The sequence below is a fragment of the Aspergillus puulaauensis genome, chromosome 1, assembly GCF_016861865.1.
Source record: "Aspergillus puulaauensis MK2 DNA, chromosome 1, nearly complete sequence".
NCBI lineage: Eukaryota > Fungi > Ascomycota > Eurotiomycetes > Eurotiales > Aspergillaceae > Aspergillus > Aspergillus puulaauensis.
Genome location: NC_054857.1, coordinates 2,437,254 through 2,457,907, shown reverse-complemented (window position 1 = coordinate 2,457,907; position 20,654 = coordinate 2,437,254). Strand labels below are relative to the sequence as shown.

The 20,654-nt window shown below is 50.3% G+C and overlaps 6 protein-coding genes across 6 annotated transcripts; 3 read left to right on the top strand and 3 right to left on the bottom strand.

Annotated features, from left to right (window-relative positions):
• Positions 1-160: 160 nt before the first annotated feature.
• On the bottom strand, positions 161-2,857 carry APUU_10954S (uncharacterized protein; the record flags this gene model as incomplete). Its single annotated transcript, XM_041706529.1, has 4 exons — positions 161-462; positions 512-697; positions 770-1,040; positions 1,115-2,857. 4 exons carry the CDS (start codon positions 2,855-2,857, stop codon positions 161-163), a joined length of 2,502 nt encoding a protein of 833 aa, XP_041550320.1.
• Positions 2,858-3,382: 525 nt separating this feature from the next.
• Positions 3,383-5,443, top strand: APUU_10953A (putative thiamine biosynthesis protein (Thi-4); the record flags this gene model as incomplete). The annotated part of the gene is made up of 9 exons (XM_041706518.1): positions 3,383-3,435; positions 3,496-3,677; positions 3,762-3,844; positions 3,898-4,442; positions 4,505-4,655; positions 4,713-4,778; positions 4,854-4,962; positions 5,025-5,240; positions 5,316-5,443. 9 exons carry the CDS (start codon positions 3,383-3,385, stop codon positions 5,441-5,443), a joined length of 1,533 nt encoding a protein of 510 aa, XP_041550319.1.
• Positions 5,444-5,999: 556 nt separating this feature from the next.
• Positions 6,000-8,556, top strand: DBP2 (DEAD-box ATP-dependent RNA helicase DBP2; the record flags this gene model as incomplete). Its single annotated transcript, XM_041706507.1, has 6 exons — positions 6,000-6,046; positions 6,253-6,455; positions 6,513-7,481; positions 7,535-7,642; positions 8,155-8,283; positions 8,339-8,556. 6 exons carry the CDS (start codon positions 6,000-6,002, stop codon positions 8,554-8,556), a joined length of 1,674 nt encoding a protein of 557 aa, XP_041550318.1.
• A 367-nt stretch (positions 8,557-8,923) lies between these two features.
• Positions 8,924-10,311, bottom strand: APUU_10951S (SGNH/GDSL hydrolase family protein; the record flags this gene model as incomplete). Its single annotated transcript, XM_041706496.1, has 4 exons — positions 8,924-9,632; positions 9,723-9,862; positions 9,975-10,107; positions 10,193-10,311. The coding sequence occupies 4 exons, from the start codon at positions 10,309-10,311 to the stop codon at positions 8,924-8,926; spliced, it is 1,101 nt and encodes a 366-aa protein (XP_041550317.1).
• Positions 10,312-13,530: 3,219 nt separating this feature from the next.
• On the bottom strand, positions 13,531-13,830 carry APUU_10950S (uncharacterized protein; the record flags this gene model as incomplete). Its single annotated transcript, XM_041706485.1, has 1 exon — positions 13,531-13,830. The coding sequence occupies one exon, from the start codon at positions 13,828-13,830 to the stop codon at positions 13,531-13,533; it is 300 nt and encodes a 99-aa protein (XP_041550316.1).
• Positions 13,831-16,524: 2,694 nt separating this feature from the next.
• APUU_10949A (putative C2H2 transcription factor (Con7)) lies at positions 16,525-18,149 on the top strand (the record flags this gene model as incomplete). The annotated part of the gene is made up of 4 exons (XM_041706473.1): positions 16,525-16,561; positions 16,619-17,202; positions 17,400-17,580; positions 17,797-18,149. The coding sequence occupies 4 exons, from the start codon at positions 16,525-16,527 to the stop codon at positions 18,147-18,149; spliced, it is 1,155 nt and encodes a 384-aa protein (XP_041550315.1).
• Positions 18,150-20,654: the final 2,505 nt, after the last annotated feature.

Sequence of the window (20,654 nt, the reverse complement as noted above, 5' to 3'; positions counted from 1 at the left end):
GAATCTAAACGCTGGGAAAGCACAGATACTGCGCATTACATCGATAGTTTCGAGTTCATTTATCAGACGGTATCCCCTTTGCATTGGTCATATGGGGTTAGCACATGAATGATGGCGGAGAAAAGATGCCACGGGGAATGGACACTAGGGTGTGACATACTCACTCTTCTGGACCAGACTTTGCAATATCAAAGAAAGCCGTGCTGGGAGTGGAAGGCCGTCCGAATACAAGTGGTGCTGAGGACGGTTCCTGAGATTGTGATGATTCGGTGTTTTCAAAGACACTAGGCCGTGGAGCTTGCGCGAGGATGGAGAAGGGGCTGGGTTGTTGGCTGCTTGTACTGCTAAACGGGCCTGCTGATCCCGATCCCGCTCCTACTCCGAGCTGATTATTTGAATTTAAACCATCGGGTAAAGCAGAGGGGGTGCCGAAAACACTGGACTTTTGGGCTGGGGTGGATGCTGGGAAGATAGGGTTAGCCAAATCAATAGGTAGAACATGAAGACATACCAAAGCCACTTCCGTTGGAATTTGCGATGGTTCGCGCCTTTTTGGCGGACAACAAGTCGCTGGGATGGATATCAGTATTTGGCCTTTTTTGTGAGCTGTCGTTCTCGACTTGTTGAACGCGCTGGATTGCGGCAAATACAGCTGAATGGCGAGTGCTGGGGTCTGGAGCTGTAACTGGGGCAAACTCTGTCAATAAGTCAACCAATGCTAGACTAGACAAGGTCGAGAGGGACTCTTATTTAGAAAGTCCGAGCTCACCTTGCCTCGATTCATTGTGCTGTTGTCTGAGCAATCTACTGCTGTTGTCATATCTGCTGCAAATTTTCAAGCATGCTTGCAGCCGCTCAACATTGTTCTGCAGTACTTCCCTGTCGTCCTGAACAGAAGCAGGCTCGGAGGCAAGACGTACAATCTGCTCAGTGTCCATTTCGCAGATCATTTTGCAAGTGAAGATGGTCTCAAGTGGAGTTAACAGGCAGTTTTCAATCGCCAACATGGCTATATTCTCGGTAAAAACAGTAAGCGCTTTCTGTGAATTGTTAGAAAAAATAATGAGAGAGCTAGGAGGGAAAGTAAGTATCGTGAGACCAGGGATATCCTTACACCGTAATACTGTTCCATCAAGTCAATGATTTTTGATTCAACACGCTGGTGGGCAGATGGTTCAGTAGGCCTACTGCCACCGCAGAATGGAACCAGGATATTTGCTTCCAGATTGTCGGCCTGATTCACCAAATCGAAGATGCAGTTGTCGTGAAGGATCGGGTAGCTTTTGGCTTTATAGAAGCTCAGTTCTTCAAGCTTTCGTTGAAGTCCTTCTTTGATTGCTTCCATAGCCGGTTCCACGAATTGTTTAGAGATCGAATGACATGTATGCTCATCGGCAACGTAGTTAGCGAGGAGGGAAAGAAACTCATTTACTAGCTCCCAAGCAGCCCTAAGGTGCGCTTGGGCCATGTCGTCCCAAGGCTTCGTTTGATCTCTAAGAAGACCTCCAACCAATTGCTGTAAATCAAAACCTTGGTAGTATCGTACGTGCTCTTGGATTTCTTTCTCAAGATCCTCCCGATTGACAGGGTTGGGGGACCAGTTACGCAGGTATCGGTTGGTGGGAATGCAATCCAAATCACTGTTATTCAATTCACCATCAGAACTGGAGATCTGGCGCCCGGATCCTCCAACGTGCAAGGCTTCCACGAAATCCCGGTGCAATTCTTTCATGACGAGTCGAAGCCGTCGAGGATTCAAGGCTGGCTTATCGCTGATATCGTCAAAAAACCCGTCCCTGTATATTCCCTCTAGGGTTTGTTTGATCACTACTTCGAACCGACACGCAATCTGCAAAAGGTGCCCTCGTTTCTCCTCAATGGTTGATCGAGGCCTCCCCATATTACCGAGCTTAGTGCGATTGTCCGACAACGCTCCGTTAGCTCTTTTAACAAGATCAGGAATAGTGCGCTTTATCCGTTCCAAAATCAAGTTGCTTATTCGGTGTCTCAGATTCTCTATCCCCGCGCATTTCCGAGCGACGCCAGGCAATGTACTAGGGCCGGAGAGATCCAAACTCACGGCATGCCATCGAGTCTTCAATGTAGCTCCATTATCTTTGATGAATTGGATTTTCTCGTCCTCTTCTCCTGACAGTGTAATATTTTCCCGGAATGTGACGATCTCCAAGCTTCTTTCGTACTTCGGGTCGAATTGCTTGATGACAGAAGTAATGCTGTCCAAATCACACTCGTTTGCACTAGTTGGTATGATGGCAAGCAGTATGTTATTGGAGCTCCTAAAGTAACCTTTTATTACTCCCAGAGCAGTATCGCCCATATTTTGCAATTCTCCATCCCGAGTGCGCATTGTTGGAAGGTCCACAAGAACTATGTCTGGCTGCTCCGGTCCACAAATTTCAATCCTCAGTATGTCACCGATCACGGCCTTTTCTCCTAAATTGATGCATGTTGTCACTTCGTCAAATAACACAGAAAGACCTCCCTCATGCAGAAGCTTCCCTGGGCTGAACTTGTGTGATCTGGGTATGGTTGGTTCTGCTGCAGGGGCGCTAAACAGGAGTGTGGCTGTCAGAGAGGAAAGAGAATGCCTGCGTAGGACGAATTCAGTTGTCAATGGTGCAAAACACTCGCTCCGCGGAGGGATCGAGATTCCTGTAATGAGCTCCAAAACAGTTGTTTCCTCGGTCTCATCAGCACAGCTGCAACAAACGATCTGGGGCAACTCAAAGTGACAGTTGACTCCGATTTCCCTCATCTCATCTATTGTCGTCAAGATCTCCGACTGTGCAGACTTTAGCTGGTCAAGAGCCACAGTGTCTCTCTTCCTGACCGTCATATTGGGCAGAATGTGTGCAGGTTTCACAGAGGGAAGCAGATGTCGAGATAAGAAAAGTTGGCCAATAACTTGGTATATTCCAGAATATGAAGGTTTAGAGCAAAGTCATTAGACTAATGGAAAGCGTGGGAAAGAGTTATGGGGGAAATTTATTGACAAGAGTAACACGTGGTGAGAGAGTGGAAGAAGTGAGAAGTGAGAGAAGTGAGAAGAACAGAATGAGAGACAACAAATTCTAGCCTAGATGCGGATTTGGCAAGCAAAATAACCAATCAACCAGAAATAACAACAAATCTCTCTCTGAGCTTCGATCCAGCTTTGTTTTCTTCTCTACACTCAAGCTGTGAATGAGTTTGTATACAAAGTGCGCTAAACCCGATGTGGCGAGCTCCACTGGTTGATTTCATCTCGCCGAACTCGCAGTCTGGGCGAGTCAAGATGCACTTCACCATCCCATAAGCCGGTGTTTTCTCTTAGACTCCCATTTATAGCCTGCCTAGATTCCTAAACTCACAGTCTTTCGCCATGTCAGTCGGGCGAGTCCTGGTTATCGCAGGATCCGACAGCTCCGGCGGAGCGTATGCCACCCCTCATTTTCCCCTCCAGATTGTCTGCTAATGCACTCGTCATGGGTCTAGAGGTCTTGAGGCTGACCAGAGAGTCTTAACTGTCCATGGATGTTATGCCCTCACGGCGACTACAGGCCTCACAGCCCAGAACACCCTAGGGGTGCAAGACATCTTCGTGGTTCCGGCTGAGTTCGTCAAGAAGCAAATCAGCGCCAGCCTGGACGATGTCGGTGCCGACGTGATCAAGCTGGGTATGGCTCAACAACATCCTCTTCCTTTTGGTTATTCTGCGATAGATTCCGTTGTCTCAGATCGATGGACTAACTTGTCTGAAGGGATGTTGTCGTCCGCAGAGACCATTGACATCATCGCAGATGCGCTTACATCGTATCAAATTCCAGCCGTGGTTTTGGATCCGGTATTACAACAAGCCTTCCCTGCTTCCTTTATTCTGACTAAAAAGAAAAATAGGTGATGATCTCAACCAGCGGGTCTCAGTTATTACCTGAAGCTGCTGTCCAGGGTCTGCGCAAGAAACTGCTGCCTCTGACAACTGTTCTCACGCCCAACATCCCAGAAGCAAAACTTCTTATAAAAGACTCAGGTCTAGACTATACCGAACCCGAAGACCTTCATGGGCTTATTGATCTCGCAAAACAAGTCACAACGTTGGGCCCCAAAGCTGTTCTGCTAAAGGGTGGCCATCTGCCGCTCACAAACGACCACAAAACTGCCCGCAGCGCAGGCGAAGCCTCTCGAGTCATTGATGTACTTTATGATAGAGAGGAGGTTACTCTGTTTGAAACTGAATTTCTAGTCTCGAAGAACACCCACGGCACCGGTTGCTCTCTCGCATCGGCCATTGCGGCAAACCTCGCGCTCGGAAAGGATATGAAGAGAGCCGTGCGCAGTGCTGTTCGTTTTGTTGAAGCAGGAATCAAGACCAGCACCCAACTCGGAAAAGGAAGCGGTCCAATCAACCACTTCCACTCCGTCTATTCCGTGCCATTTGCACCGTATGTTTCACTCTCGCACATTGAGATGAAGGGCGTTCAGCTAGAAACTAATATGCTTATAGGGGACGGTTTTTGGAGTACATTCTAGATCGTCCCGATGTACAATCAGTATGGAAGCGATTCACAGAGCATGAATTTGTCCGAGGACTCGGCAGCGGTACCCTTCCAATCGAACGGTTCAAAGAATACCTGGTGCAGGATTACCTCTACCTTGTAAGGTCCACTTTTCTTAGAACATCCTTTATAATATTAACCGTTCTTCTTAACTAGGTCCACTTTGCTCGGAGCAACGCACTTGCTGCGTATAAGGCCAAAGATATGGAATCCATAGCCGCAGTGAGTAATTCCTGCGTGGAAGAAGCCTGTCCTTCTCCATTGTGATAGGAAACAATACTAACAACCTCATTACAGTCAGCTAAAATCGTTCTACACATCGAACGAGAGACAGCGCTCCACATTGACTACTGCACGTCATTCGGGCTATCCAAAGAAGAAATGGAGAAGCTTCCAGAGACTGGTGGTAAGTAACAGCTCTTGTCATCCTTCAACCGTTTCCAAAGCTCTAACGACAATGGTTATCAGCATGCACCGCGTACAGCAGATACATCCTCGATGTGGGCCAATCAGAAGACTGGCTTGCACTGCAGGTAGCCTTAGCACCATGTTTAATTGGATATGGAGCCATCGCACAAAGGCTATACGCGGAGGAAAAGACGCTTCGGGAGGGCAACCGATACTTCAAGTGGATAGAAAATTACGTTGCGGAGGATTACACTGAGGCTGTCCGTCTAGGGTCCGGTAGGATACACAAAGCCCCCCTTCCTCCTTGTGAAATGCGTGAACTGCTTGTGAACACAGCTAACAGCTCTACAGAACTACTGGAAAAGCACATGAGGAAAGTCTCACCGTCGCGGATGGAAGAGTTGATCAAGATCTTCATTAGAGCAACTGAGTTGGAAATCAGTTTCTGGAGCATGGGCCTCGGCAATGGGCACCCCTGATGCATAACAAAGACATCCATACAAAGAACTGTATATACTTAGATCCGCCAGATTTCTAGAAAATGCCCCGGATAGAGGGAAACCGCCACTATGAATCAAACCCATGGTACAGCACCCAAAACTGTCACACGTGATAATAATGCGTATGTGAATACGATGTCCCAGTTTCTGCGATCGCCTCCTGATCGAGATCCCCAACGATATAAAGTCTGGTTCATCCACTCTGTTTTGTTTCTTTCTTTTTGTCGCCACTGGTACAGCTTACATAACCGGCAGCGGTGTCAAGTTTTTCTTACGCGCTAAACTCAATCAGGGCCCAAGGTTGCCTCTGCGCCTTCCTCAAAGATCGCAAGTGCCTTCATTTTTCCCTTTCCGCCCAAATTTTCTCTCTTTCTTACCCTTGTCTCCCTATCTCACTCTCACTCTCTCCCTCTTTCCACCCTCTTGTTTTCCTCTTAATCCACGTTTGTTTCTGCATCCCTGTGTTGCCTCTCTTTTCTCAAGTTGAGAAACTTTGTTTTATTTTCACGACAAGGTCAACACATCTCACTTCGCCATGTCTTCTTACGGCGGCAGCGGTGGCTACCAGCGCGATTCTCATCGGTAAGTTGATCCTTTGCTGTCGCTTGAATCCACCTCGATGGGTAGAGAGGGTTGTCTGGATATTTATCTTCACACCGGGCGGATAAAACGATGAGCGCCTCATGCTTACGCTTTCTCCTGGCCGGGTCGGATTTTATTCCCCTGACACTCATCGCCCGAGAACTTTCTTACGTTGTGTCTACAAATGCTAACGTCTATCTTTACAGCTCCAGGGGTGGTTACTCTAACGGATACTCGAACGGTGGTGGTGGTGGTGGTGGCGGCGGCTACGGTGGTGGCTACGGCGGCGGTGGTGGTGGTGGTGGCTATGGAGGAGGTTATGGCGGCGGCGGTTATGGAAGAGACGCTGGTGCTGCCGGTGGTGACCGCATGTCCAACTTGGGTTCCGGTCTGAAGAAGCAAGACTGGGGTAAGTTAAACCAATATTCAATGTGTTAAAGAGTGCCAGTGCTAACTTCATTTGCAGACCTAGATTCTCTCCCTAAGTTCGAAAAGTCTTTTTACAAGGAACACCCAGATGTTGCCGCTCGTTCCCAGCGTGAAGTTGACGAATTCCGTAAGACGAGCGAGATGACGGTTCAGGGAAAGAACATCCCTCGCCCCGTCGAGACCTTCGACGAGGCTGGTTTCCCTCAGTACGTTCTTAGCGAGGTCAAGGCTCAGGGATTTGAGAAGCCTACTTCTATCCAGTCCCAGGGCTGGCCTATGGCTCTATCCGGTCGCGACGTCGTTGGTATTGCCGAGACCGGTTCCGGAAAGACCCTGTCATACTGTCTTCCTGCTATCGTCCACATCAACGCTCAGCCTCTCCTTGCTCCTGGAGATGGCCCTATCGTCCTCGTCCTCGCCCCTACTCGTGAATTGGCCGTCCAGATTCAGACTGAGATTACCAAGTTTGGAAAGTCCTCCCGCATCAGAAACACCTGTGTTTACGGTGGTGTCCCCAAGGGTCCTCAGATCCGCGATTTGTCTCGTGGTGTTGAGGTCTGCATTGCGACTCCTGGTCGTCTCATCGACATGCTTGAGGCCGGCCGCACCAACCTTCGCCGAGTCACTTACCTTGTTCTTGACGAGGCTGACCGCATGCTGGACATGGGTTTCGAACCTCAAATTCGCAAGATCATTGGTCAAATTCGCCCTGACCGTCAAACCTGCATGTGGTCTGCCACCTGGCCCAAGGAAGTCCGCCAGCTTGCTAGCGATTTCCTCAACGACTACATCCAAGTCAACATTGGTTCAATGGACCTGTCCGCTAACCACCGTATCACTCAAATCGTCGAGGTCGTTTCCGACTTCGAAAAGCGTGATCGCATGATCAAGCATCTCGAAAAGATTATGGAGACTCAGGGTAGCAAGTGCCTTGTTTTCACTGGCACTAAGCGCATTGCGGATGAGATCACCCGCTTCCTCCGTCAAGACGGATGGCCAGCCCTTTGTGAGTACACCAATACACATTTCAAACATGATCAGTTGACTAACTATTCTTAGCCATTCACGGTGACAAGCAACAGCAAGAACGAGATTGGGTCTTGAACGAATTCAAGACGGGCAAGAGCCCAATCATGGTGGCTACTGACGTAGCTTCCCGTGGTATCGGTATGATAAAATTGCGCTTTCCCTCATTTCCCCTTTCCCTTTTCCCCTTCTGCTTTCCTTCTCGAAGCACCCCAGCCGTATTGAGGCCGTGCGACAACGGCACAGTGCTTAACTCTCTTACGTTGCCCTCGTTTGGCACACTTGACTCGTCCAGGCTTTGTCGGGTCTTCTGAAATGGTTCTCATGCCAGGAGAACCTTGGACTCACGATGCAGTTTAGCAGACACGTAGGATTCTTCTATTCTTCTGTTCTGACTTCCCTCCCTTTCTGGACCTGGTTGGTCGAGAAGTACGGTGGCTTCTCTTCTGACCTGCCAAGCTGCATTCCAAGGTTGCTCTAGGACCACGATATCTGCCCGATATCTGCCAGCATATGGACTGACCCCGTAACGGATCTTGAGATGAAAGACCGTGGAAGAGAGTGATGCATCTAGTCTCACGGCTGAACGGGCTTCCATGCCACGCTGCTATCCACCACTAATGCTCTGTTTGCTAACATAAGTTTGTCTAAAGATGTTCGTGACATTACTCATGTCCTGAATTATGACTATCCCAACAACTCTGAAGACTACGTTCACCGTATTGGCCGAACTGGTCGTGCGGGTGCCAAGGGTACCGCCATTACCTTCTTCACAACTGACAGTATGTTTACGCCGCATCCGTGTCTCTCATATTATGCTAACTTTCGTTCCTTCAGATTCTAAGCAGGCTCGTGATTTGGTCACTATCCTTTCTGAGGCTAAGCAGCAGATTGATCCCCGTCTCGCTGAGATGGTCCGCTACAGCGGAGGCGGCGGCCACGGTGGTGGCTATGGCCGTTGGGGTGGTCGTGGCGGTCGTGGCGGTGGCCGCGGTCGTGGTGGTAACTTCACTGCCTCCAACGCAGCGCCGCTCGGCAACAGCCGTCGCTGGTAAACCCATCAATGCCCAGTGCAGTCATGAGCTTGTATTCGGTCATCCTCCGGTAGACGTTCGATCCTCCTTTACACCTTTCCGTTGTTCTCAGATATCATTTTCGTAACTCAATATGGGCGGCGTTGGTCAATCTCACGATAGACTGTTTTATGTGCTTTACTCGAGTTTTACAGGTTTCCGGATTGGGACGACAAACGCGGTCATCTTTCACGCACACTTACACGGATGCATGTTAATTTTCTATTTCTGTTATTCAAAAGTCGCGCGCTCTACTCTTGGCTTTGATCAAGATTAGCTTCAGATAGTGTAGCTTAGGCTATGTAATAATCATTGAAGCATATGATCATGCACTATTTTAATAATGATCTTAACCTCTCCACTTCCTCAACGCCGCATCCAGCGCTCTCGCCAGCTCTCTATGCACTCTGGAAGTTATATGTCCCGAGTCATACCAGAAGTACGTCTCCAATGGCGTCGGACATCCATACTTCTCATAATTGCATTCAATATCCGGTTCCTTCGCCCCAGGACAAAAGTCCGTCGTATTCAAGATCCCGTGCTTCCGCGGGTCATCCAGAATCCCAATGAGCACCTTATGCGCATCAAAGACCAGCACACTACTCCCTGGATTCTGCCTCTCGAAGTCCCGGCTCTGCGTTTCCAATGCAGAATTGAACCACTCTACCTGCGTAGCATTCGGCAATGCACTTCCCCCCTTCAAGACCCTGTCCTGGTTTGACGGCGTTCGGTCCAGCGGTGGGAGGTTGAGGAGGACATACTTCGTGTATCCCAGAGAACTAAGATCCTGGAGGGAAGTGTAGGTGGTGTTTATTAGGGCACTGTAGAACCAGGGAAACGAGGTGGTGAGGTTATATGCAGCGCTATCGTTTATATCGTTTATGCCGATCCAGACTGCAATTAGGGTTGAGGAAGGATCAACAATGCCATTGGGATTAGGTCGCGGGTGTCTTGGAGAAGAAGAGGTGGACGTGGACGTAAGCACTGGGTGCCCGTAGGTCGTGCATTGGGTTATTTGGTTCACGAGGGAGATTGTGAAGGGGTGGTGGAGGGGGATGCTGTTGTTGTTATCATTGTTGTTGTTGTTATTGTCATATGCCAAGTATACATACTGATGAATATACTTCGATGGGGATGGGAAAACGCACTATTCAGCCGAAACACCAGCCCCCGCGAACGCAAAATCCCATAGCCGCCTTGCGCAGGATACTGGGGCCGTGAGACCTTCTTTCAATCCGCAGCCTGTAAGGTATTCGACCCAGTTTGGACCGCCGGCTGAGGTCCCGGTCTGTATATATATATATATAATGCTGGTGTTAGACAATGTTGAGAATGGAGATCATCAGGATAAGCCGACTAGCCGGGCTAGCCAGGCTAGTTTAGGATCTGGCGGCACAGACCTGGTTCTGGACAATCTTGTCTGTTAAGAGCGTGTCTGCTTCGTACGCGTAGTTGAGCTGGTCGCCGATGAAGCTGTAACCGGGGTATCCGTGTGTTCCTTGAACGAATGTATATGAGTCGCCGAAGGCGATCCTGCCGTTGTTTATATATATATATTTAGTATTGTTCTATCTAGATCTGTCCAGTGTATCATGGGAGTGCTCCAGCTAGTACTAACAGATGCTGGGTTGAGTCCCAGTTGAATCCATGTTTACTGTGCGCATTCGAGTGAAGAGCATGGACGAGAGAAGGAATACCACCCACAAGGGCAAGGGCGAGGGCGAAACGCGCAAGCATATCTCTTTTGATAGGTGTCGTCTAATGAAGCTACTGAAGATATGGCGGACCAAGGATGGGTGGTCTTGGCCAGTGTACACGCTTGTGCTGGCCTAGCCAAATATATATACTTACTTTAATGTAAATGATCCCGCCGGAGAATCCCAGTAATGCTAGGTTATGGATGAGGGCCACGGAAAATAATTCTCCGTTTATCATACTGCCATGGCTACTTCGTCCGGATCAGCATTTTGCCTGATAGGACTCAGCGGGGATTTTAATGTTTTCAGTTGTATACTGTTGGAAGATGGTATGTCGACACCTCAGGCAGTGACAGGATCGCGCGATTGTGTTGTTGTCCCGATAGAGCGATGAACAACAGCACCATGGGACGATGTAGGGTCGCGCCAACCCAGGTACCTGGCACGCGAACCAAAGCTGTATCGCTGAGTCTCGAATTGACTCGAGCTCGAGGAGGCTGAGAGCAGTGCAGCGCAAGTCAGTCAGTCCAGCATAGCACAGTGGGGAACCGCAATTCAGCCGTACTTCACCCGAAGCCTGGCTGGCAAGTTGAAGTCGAGTGTCCGTCCTCCGTAGAAACGATGGGTCCGAGTTTCGAATCGTTTGGGATTTGGATTTTGGGACTTGACGATCGAGGTGGCTTAAACTTTGAGAGGGAGGAGCCTGGAGCAGGAGCACTGTCCAGCGTTCACTTCCAAGTTCCAGGGTAATTTCAGGGACGGAGCACACTGACCGATGAAGCAGGAGTCTTGCTGCTAAGTCCACGGAAATGCCGGTGACCTTGACTGTGGGTGGGCCTTGTTCTCAGTCGCGGCCGAAAGAGGGACTCCATAATAATTGTCCCAAGTCGGCCTTGTGCATCTGCTGGGTCTGCATTCATGTGGTTGAAGTTACACCGTGCCTGCAGTACTTTGCCCTCTTTTCCCGAGTCGATAAAGGAAAAGACTGCGAAGGAAGCCAGCAGCGACTTTCCAGCAAGCCGTGACTCGTGCACGGGAGCTGTACGGAAATGCGTATGCAGCGCGTATGACAGGAAACCGATGCTGGTTTCAGTGCCGTATGCCGCTATACCTTTCGCAGCTAGCCGGGAAATTAATTCTGGCCCGTGGCTCGGGTAGGGAGCACGCTAGACGGACTAGCATCAATCTGGATTAGACTGCTACGGATAAACTTTGATAGTTCTCAGCGCGGGACTCGGGATTTCCGCTGGCAACATCACGAGGAATGGAGATTGGGCAGGAGCCTGCAAAGCTCGAGGTTGGCCTGGAGGCTGTGAAGCCGGGAGGCCTACAAGACGTGAACGGGCGAAAAGCCATGCGGTGAGCATGCCAGGTGCTGGGTAGTCTCCATCTAGAGCAGCCGTAGAATATGCATGGAAGAGAACTGGCTGGCTGGTCCCTGCCCGGGGCTTTGATATGTGCAGTACCTATCAACTGAGCAGTGAGTACCACCAGCGGCGCGGCTGAGCGCTGAGCGCTGACAGCCCTTCTGGCACGTCAACGAGAGCGTGCCAGCGTCGCTGAAACGAACATTTGGCCTGACATGACTTTGGGATTCCAGGCTACCTGCCTAATCAGGGTGAAGGCAGAGATGCAATTGAATCATGATTTCTTGGCGCCCTCGAGTCTTTGGCCGCCGGAGATATACCGGCCAATGGCAGTGAGGATTCGCCGGTGCAGTCTTCCAACTTTTCTCCTGAATGAACTGTCCCAGTCCCAAATCCCAAGCGAGGAATCCTTTCAAAATACTTAAATTAAGGTAGCATTGGATGTCTGCAGGTCGTCCAGCCAGTCGTTTCGTCCATTTATTTTATTCTATTTATTTTTTTTCCTTTTGGCTTCGGGGCAGGCTTTCCGTGTGCAACTCCATCAGCTCCAGGAAACCGGACAGCGTTGTCTTGCATCTCATAGATGAAAATACTGCGAGGCGCGGCTATCTGAAAAATCGAAAATCGGGACAACCCATCGAGGTGTTTGGTACTGGCTTTTCGATTGGCTGCGCACATGGTGTATTTTTAGATATTGAGACGAAATAATACAATGCAGGGGAACATCGAAAACTGGTCTCCTTTTTTTGTTGATGTTCTGTGAAATATTGGCCTATTCAATTGACAATAAATAAATGCCACTCGTTTATAATCTGCAGCCATGGAGAACAGAACCTCAAAACAAGGTGTGCTCTAAGAACGTCAACGCGCTGCTAAGGGCTGCTAAGGCGCTCCGGTGCAGGCTATGGCCAACGACGGACTCGCCCACGTGGATCATCTTCCGGCACCAAAATAGCTTACTCTGCGAAGTCTACAAGATGTTATCTGAGCTTATTATGATTATCCTCATCACCATCCTCAGCATTCTGTCACAGTGACGTTGAGACTTGAGAGTGCTTTTCTTACAGTAACTTACAGATACGAAAAGGGGGCGAAATTATGAAACTGACCCGTCTGTCAGGGAAAAGGGGGGGGAGAAAGATGTCAGCATGAGCAACCCATTCCAAGTTCCAACCATGCAGGGGTTCTTGGAAGTTCAAGAGCAGCGCTGCAGGCCCGCAGCCCGCACTGCGCAGCCAACCCGGAAATGCACGTCTCCAACCTCGGAAAGGCGACTCTGAGCCCTGAAGTGACAATTCAACTGGCTTGCTTGGGCGCCGCCGGTTGATTGGCTGTACCCCGCGCGGGCGGAGATGAGTTGAACCCACTGCATTATGGATTGCAAATGGATTCTGGGATATCGGTGAGAAAATCAAAATCAAAACGAAATGCTACCATTACCAGGAACGGATATAAACACTGCTGAGGTGGTTTGATCCTGATCCCTTGGGGGCAGATAATTCCCGGTTATCCGTCTCAAGTCACCACTCACCACTCACGCATATGATGCTCTTTTCCGCGGCGGGAATTCGGGAATTATTGGCCCTCGCTGGACAGTGGACACTGCCCGGCATGGGAATATGAGTCCTCCTCGACTGAACCACGAGGCTCAAGAAAAAAAACTGAGAAATTGAGTTGGGACTGTCTCGGTCTTTGGTATCGGAGTGCAACCGCGCCTCCGTGATTGAAAGACGGGTCCTATCAAAACGGAGTATCCTCGAAGTATCCATGAATCCACGATATGGGGTTTCGAGGTTTATCATCAGGGGACGGTGTTTGACTTTGAACAGGCTCCGGTGGAGCGGTACTTTGGACAAAGGTACCCTCGACTGCGCGCTCCTTATTTCTCTTTTTCAACAGTCGGTCTCCAGGTTGTTTCCGTAAAGCTCGATTAATTCCGGTGGGTCTCCACAATCCCCGCTGCGGCTTTGCTCTTTCAAGTTCCCTTGTAAGTTGTCATGCAATACTGGGGAGCTCTGGGAGCTCTCTGGCGACTCGGCGCATCTGACTAGTTCACGTTGTCTGCGAGAAAGTACTGTCAGTACGGAGTACTCAATTGTATCATCGTACGGCTCTCTGACATATCGCAATTCCGATTTCCATCCAGACAGCTCGTATTCTGTACCAAGGTACCGGCCGTTTCCCATGCCCATCGGCTTTGCTCGCTCTGCATCTCTGATCGCAAGATTGGACCTGAATCTGAATCAGGAGGGACCCATGAAAGCCTGATAGCAGCCGATATTACTAACTGGAACGAGAAATAAACTCAAATCCTCAAATGGCCCCATTTCCCTGGGCCGTGATTGGACGTTGCCGGTAATGTTCCCCACCGCAGTGTTCCTGACTTGCGCAGAACGAGCTAGCACTGGACACGTCTCCGAGGTCGGGCGCCCACTTCCACTGCTGGGTTCAATCACGACTTCCAGGCTGGGGATGATTGATGCTCAAAGAGTCACGAATAAAGACCGCCTTGGGGGCGATACAGACGATGAGATCCAAATCTCCTGATTCGAAAGGGCCCGGGCTCGGGTTGGCAGCGCCGCAGCATCCCCACTGTTGCAATCGCCCTCATTGGCAATCCGTCAGCTTCGAGCAACAGGTGACCATTGCAGCAACCTCCTTTTCCCACCACTCGTCGTTATTGGTGAGCTGGCCTCCCCATCAGCCATGACCGGCATTAGCCGCCCCCGTTATTTGCCTATCATGGTACTTTTGCCTGTGTTTTTCTCTTTTTTCTGAGTGTTTTCTTCTTTTTTGCCCTGTGATTTACGGAGTAATACGCACAGTAATACCTCTCACCAATCCATTACGTAGGAGTATTCGATGGAATTCGGCATCTTCTGTCTCTTCCTTAATTTGAACTGTGTCAATATTAATGTGAGCACTTGATACTGGAGAACAATGATATCCTCCGTCAGCCTCCACCACGCGCTCTGCACGCGCTCCCTAGTCTAACCCCCGACCTGCGCTACGGCCCTTTTTTGCCTAGCCCGGCACTATCTCGCTTCTTCCCTTATGGATAATATGGGCCTCGCACTGGTGTACCGTCAACCGTTCCAGGCTCCCGACAAGTCCCAGCCGTTTCTCGGGCACGCCAGTGATAGTCTATCTTTGGCTGGCCACTCGCGGCGCGGTGAACAATCCCCCCCTGGTGTCCACTGTCTACACTCGCCCACACTCCGGCCAACGATCTTTGGCCATCCCCACGAGCCCGTCGCAATTCTGCGCTAGGTTCACGACAGGCCTTCGCAAGTTGCAACCGACACGCGCACCGTCCAGCCCAAATCGCGGGTAGACCATCGCTTCCAAGCTCTAAGTCCCGACCACTATTTCGACTATCATCAACTTACTCTCGACTTCATGTTTACCCTTGGCTGCCCACAGATATTAGTTACTCCTACCTATTTCGTAGCGACAGGGGGGTCAATGAGGAATTGCCGTCAAGCAGGAATAGGGTTGCATGCGTCTGACTCGTTCTTCGCCACACTCGCGCGGGAGGAGAAAAGGAAATGTTCAAATATAATACTCAAATAATAATCATGCTGCCCAGTGCCCGGCAAGAGACAACCAGACAAGGAAAGCTTAGCCGGGTTGGAAGAATCACAGAGTGAGAGAGCGCCCTCACTCCGTCCTCAATGAGGGGAGCGAGTGGGTCCGAACGGGCCCGTCACCAGAAAGCGACAACACTCCGCCCGGCAGGCCACCACCGGCGAATCAGCAGCCCGCGAAATGGGCCCCTCCTGTGACAATACAGTACCAACCCCCCCTTTCCATTGTGACGCCGTATTTCAGCAAACAATTTTCTTCATTGCTCCAACTCCCCTTTGGGCCCACGCGCCGCTCCACCATATCCTCGGATCCCACGAGGTGCTCTCTCTTCTGTTCTGTCCTGAAAGATTGTTTCTCGCACTGCCGGGCTGCCTTTAAGACGCGCCTTTCCTGCTCAAGCCTGGTTCTGCCGGGTCGAGTCAAACCATCTTCCCTCCGGTCGCTTTTAGGGTGATTGTGCTACCAGGCTCGCCACTTGGATCGAGGCTTCGTCTCCTGCGCTATCACTCTTTCGAGCTGGTGGATTCTACTCTATTTTAGCCCCTTCTCGTATAGTTGTGACGGCCTGCCTCTGGCTCTTATTCCACTTTACTTCCTTTTTTTTTCACTCTTGGCTCTGGCTCCATTCTGCTTGTCGACTCGTCCTCGTGCTGACTTGCTGGCTGTCGTGCCCTCCGCCACCTGCAAGCGCCAGTCTCCGGCTCCATCACCCTAACAGGGCGACTAAGCGATTAAGCATCGCGATCCAGCAACTTTGCTCTGCACCTCGCGAGCTTGACAGCGTTCTTCACTTGCTGCGCTCTTCTGCTTGCCCTTCACTGCTGGTGGTAATTTCTAATCACTGTGCTGGAGACCTGGAAAGATTCCGTTTCGCGCCCTCATAATTACGCGTCGATCCTTCCATTATTTTCTTTTCTCCTTCACGCCTATCTTCTTCCCACCTCTCATCCTGCGCCTGAACGTGCAGACAGACGCCTGCGTGAAATCGGCCGTGTCCAACTCGTCCAAAATCCACTAAACCAGTACGTTCCAACGAAAAGAGGGGGATCTCCAAGCCTTCTCGACACGGGATCACACTAGGATCTTTACACCCCAATCCAATCCAATCCTCTCTCCCCTCCCCCCATTTTCTACCTACTCATCCGCTTCGGATTCCCTTCTCTTGCGTCCACAAGCTCATTGTGTCCCTCCGACGCGTGAATCAACAGGCGCGCGAGACAGACTAGCTTGTAGGATCGTGTCAGGGATACTTCGTCCCCGGTAGCGACCACCTTTTTCTTCCCTTCTCTTTTTATTATATGGACAACAGGCCTGCTTCCGAGTACGCGCAGTCAGGTTCGCATTCACCGTATCTACCGTCCACCGCGACATTTTCTGAATTCATAGCCGCAGACCAGGCATCTGCTGCTGCCACTGCTCAGTATACTCCCCAGCCTGAGTCTCGCCCCAACCCTCAGTACACTCCCCAGCCTGAGGTGCGGCCTGGCACTTCCTCCAACACGCCCCAGTCCGACTACGCTCTGAACCAGCCGCCTCCCGCTGCGCGCTCTCCTTATCCCGAATACTTGGCCCGTCCGCCTCAATACCATCACGCGCCGAACTCCCAACCTGGAGGTGCGGCAGGTATGGCTCAAGCAACAAGTCCGTCCATACACACCCTCAATGATGGGCACCAAAATGGCCATCGCAATCACTCGAACATAAAGTCTGACCCGGGCGTTGTTCCTATAGATCCCTCGATTGCGGCCTCTAGCCCAACCTATCCTCCTCCCTATTCGCCCTACCAGCCTCAGGGCCATGACATGGCCCAGTACCAGGGCCACCCCCCTCCTCCGCCCCCTCAGATGTATGCGCGCCCAGACTGGTCGCATGGGTATCCGCAACACCAGCATGGTCTGCCAGGACCCTACAGCTCCCCTGCCACAACGGTTGGTCCCGCCTCCCCTGCTGCGACCGCAGGGCCGCGCCCTGGCCAGGTATGTTTCTGATGATTTCGGCGTCTGTTTCCAAAGGCTGTGCAATTTCTTTTGATTGTTGTCTTCTTGGGACGTCCTTCCGATGTCAGGGCTGCGGTCGCGCTGCTGCCTCCCAGGACGTGGAGATGCGGGCGCATTATTCATCAATTTTTATTAATTAATAAATACTGTTCGGAAACTGACCAGAGATTTCGCAGGTTTACTCGTTCGTCCCAATTCCCGGTGCTCAGCAGCACAAGCGCCCTCGCCGCCGATATGAGGAGATTGAACGCATGTACAAGTGTGGGTGGAATGGCTGCGAAAAGGCATACGGCACTCTGAATCACCTGAATGCTCACGTTACTATGCAATCACACGGAGCGAAGCGAACTCCCGAAGGTCAGTTGAAAAAAATATTCCATGCTTTCAACCGTTGTTGTTGGTCTGCCGCCGTTGCAGCTGCGATAGTTTTCGCTAGTGCAGGCTGCGGCACGCGCTAGTCGAGTTACACAGCTTTAGCGTTGCGGATCGCAGTAGCGTGACAACTTCCCGAGTAAATCGGCGAGCTATCAAATTTTGTCTTAACTATGAACGGCATACTGACCATCACTGCAGAATTCAAGGAAATTCGCAAGGAGTGGAAGGCCCGCAAGAAGGAGGAGGAAGCCCAACGCAAGGTCGCTGAGGAGCGCGAACGCGCCGCCGCCGCCGCGGCGGCTCAAAGCCAGATTGATGCTTCTGGCGCCGGAGACCCTTCACAAGCCGGTCAGCCTCCTTCGTATCCTGGCGGTGTCCGACCCCAACTACCCCCGATCGGCTACCAGCCTGCTGAAGGCCAGGTCCCTGGTCAATACGGCGCTGGTGCTGGTGGGATGGTCTACCAGGGCAACGGGCAAGTGGGATACCCTCCAAACTACCCCCACTCGCCTTATGGGCAGGGCGGTCAAGTGTATCAGCAACGTAAGTAGTCAGTCCTTTTATGTTTGCGTTGTTTAGGACCGGGCCATGAAAGTGGCACAGAAAGAGAAGGGAGCGGATAAACGCCACAAGAAGTCGCCAACACATGAAATGCACGTTACGAAGGTCCTTTAGAGCCTATTGCTATAAAGGGGTATTGTAGCTGATCGATGATGGCGTCGCAGAAAACCAATCGACCAGCTACCCACAATAGATGTCCCTCTACCTTTCCTTTTTTTTGAAGGTTGCATGTTCTAATACCTACCTACCAATACCCAAACCCCAAACCTTCAACTCCTAATCCCATATCGCCGCCTGCCTCCGGGTCTAATTTCTTGAGATCTTGCGCACATGATACCATTTCTGGCCTTGATTTGCTCCAGTCAAAAAAAACGGCCTTTGCGACTCAATACTTCTGTCTCCCATCATGCTTGATGTTTTCCTTTTTCCTTATTCTCCTTGTTTCTTTTTTTCACCACTTTTCTTTCTTCATTTGTTTCTTCATGTCGAACTAGATGGTCGGATGAGAAAGAAAAGAATGTTTCGAGGGGGGACTTGTCTTCCTTTTTTTACGCCCTCTGCAGATACTTGGGTCTGCAATTCAGCTTTGTGATTTGAAATGGATATCTGGCGGGGCTATCTGATCTGCATTGAATATTGACCACGCTATGGTGACTTACGCACTGTGAACTACTACTACCACCACCACCACCACCACGCCGTTACTACTGTTTTGAAGTCTCCGATTCGTTTAGTTTTCTATGACCTGCTTCAATTCATGTGCAATATTCCTTGTCTATTATTTTCCTTTTTTCGCGCGGTTTTGTCCGGACTACTTATGCTCTAATGCCAACGCAAGGGCTGCTGTGGAAATCTCAATTCAGACTCATCTCTTCTTCACCATACACTGGATACGAATATTCATACTATTCGGTCTCCACTTCTAGTCTAGTTACAACCGACTGGCTAGAAATGACTACCACCATGCTGAAAGCCTGAAACCTAGTTATCTAGTAGTATTAATGCCCAGTAGATGGAAACTAGACTCTAACATGCAGTGATTCTGCACCTTACTGGAAGGTCAAACAGAAAACCTTGAAACACTCCGTTGGGACCTGACGCAAGTTCCTGCGTTAGCAGGTTGACTATTGCCCGTTAGGCGTTAATGCACTGCGCTGCAAGCTGCCAGTGCTTAGGTTAAAACGGTCACTAGTCAAAACCAAAATCGTCAACTAATTAGTCCACATAAGGTAATTACTGTATGGTCTCGACTAGTCTGGTGTTGTGTAGATTAATAGTGGCTTTCGGCAAGACATACATGCATGCATACTAATGCGTGTCATTCGTGTCATTCGGGTAAGAAGTGTTTGTTGCTGATTAGGCAAACTTTTATTTATAAATGTGAGGTGTCAACGAGTACGTGCGTATGCACTTAGTTCCAATGTTTTGCAGCCTTAGTCTATTTGCTATACTTAGTTTAAGTTACTAGCCCGTTTACCTTTTATTTCCGGGGGTCGTGGCCAAAGTTGCTGAGTGAAACCGGCCGGGAGGAACCTTAGTTTTTTTACTCCGTACTAGTAACTATGCCTTACCTGAGCCCCAGGATCTAAGCTAAGGCTACTAGTTAACTACGGTAAGGCAGGGGCCTTAACTACATAAGCTTAAGTTGTGGCTTTGTCTGGTTTGGTTTCCCATTTTTAGGACCCGCTGAGGGGGGCGGCTCTAAGTGTTTTATTCTTAGCCCGTTGTTTGGGCTTTGGAGGAAGGGAGGGAGTGGTAGTGTGGTACGTACGCAACCTTGGTCTTAGTCTTAGCCCTAGGCTTAGGTTGCTTAGTCCCGCGGCCGTGCCTGGTGCGGTGCGGTGCCGGTGCGGCGTTCCAGTTGTAGATCAAGGTTGGAACTAGACTACTAGTACTAGTACGTACATACTAAGGTTGGAATGCGCTAACTCGAGATCGGATCTGGGATGGGCGTGCGCTTGGTTCTGGTTGGGTTAGCGGCTGGGCTAGGGCGCTGGCTGCTGGATTTATATTTGGCTGCTGGTGCTATTCCTAAAGGGGTGGGTAGTGCTAGTTTTTTGGTGCATGACGGTGATGGGAAGGTCCTTTTGAGGTGGGTAGGTGGCGAGAGTCGGGATGTCTGGTTGAAGCCTGAAATAGAAGCCTGAGATGGGAATGGGAGTGTTTCTGGTAGTTCCTGTGCTTGCTTGCTTGTTTGGATAGCTGCCGGATTTGTAGGGATGGATTGTTTGGTGGTAGTGTTTATTGGTAAGGTTGGTAGGCAATCAGCCCTGGGGTATGCTGTTGGGGTGGTGGGATAAGTTGTTCTTCTAATGATTCAAAGTAATCCGCTCCAAGTCTTTGATGTCGCCTTCATTGTAGAAGATTGGGCATTGGACTATCCTGTTGATTCTATAGTAGTACCTTGGCTGTCGGAAGCTAGTCACGTGGTGATAGGAGATGGGTGTTATCTGGCGCTAGCAGCGATTTTGGCTCAAACATTTTCTGAACTTCCG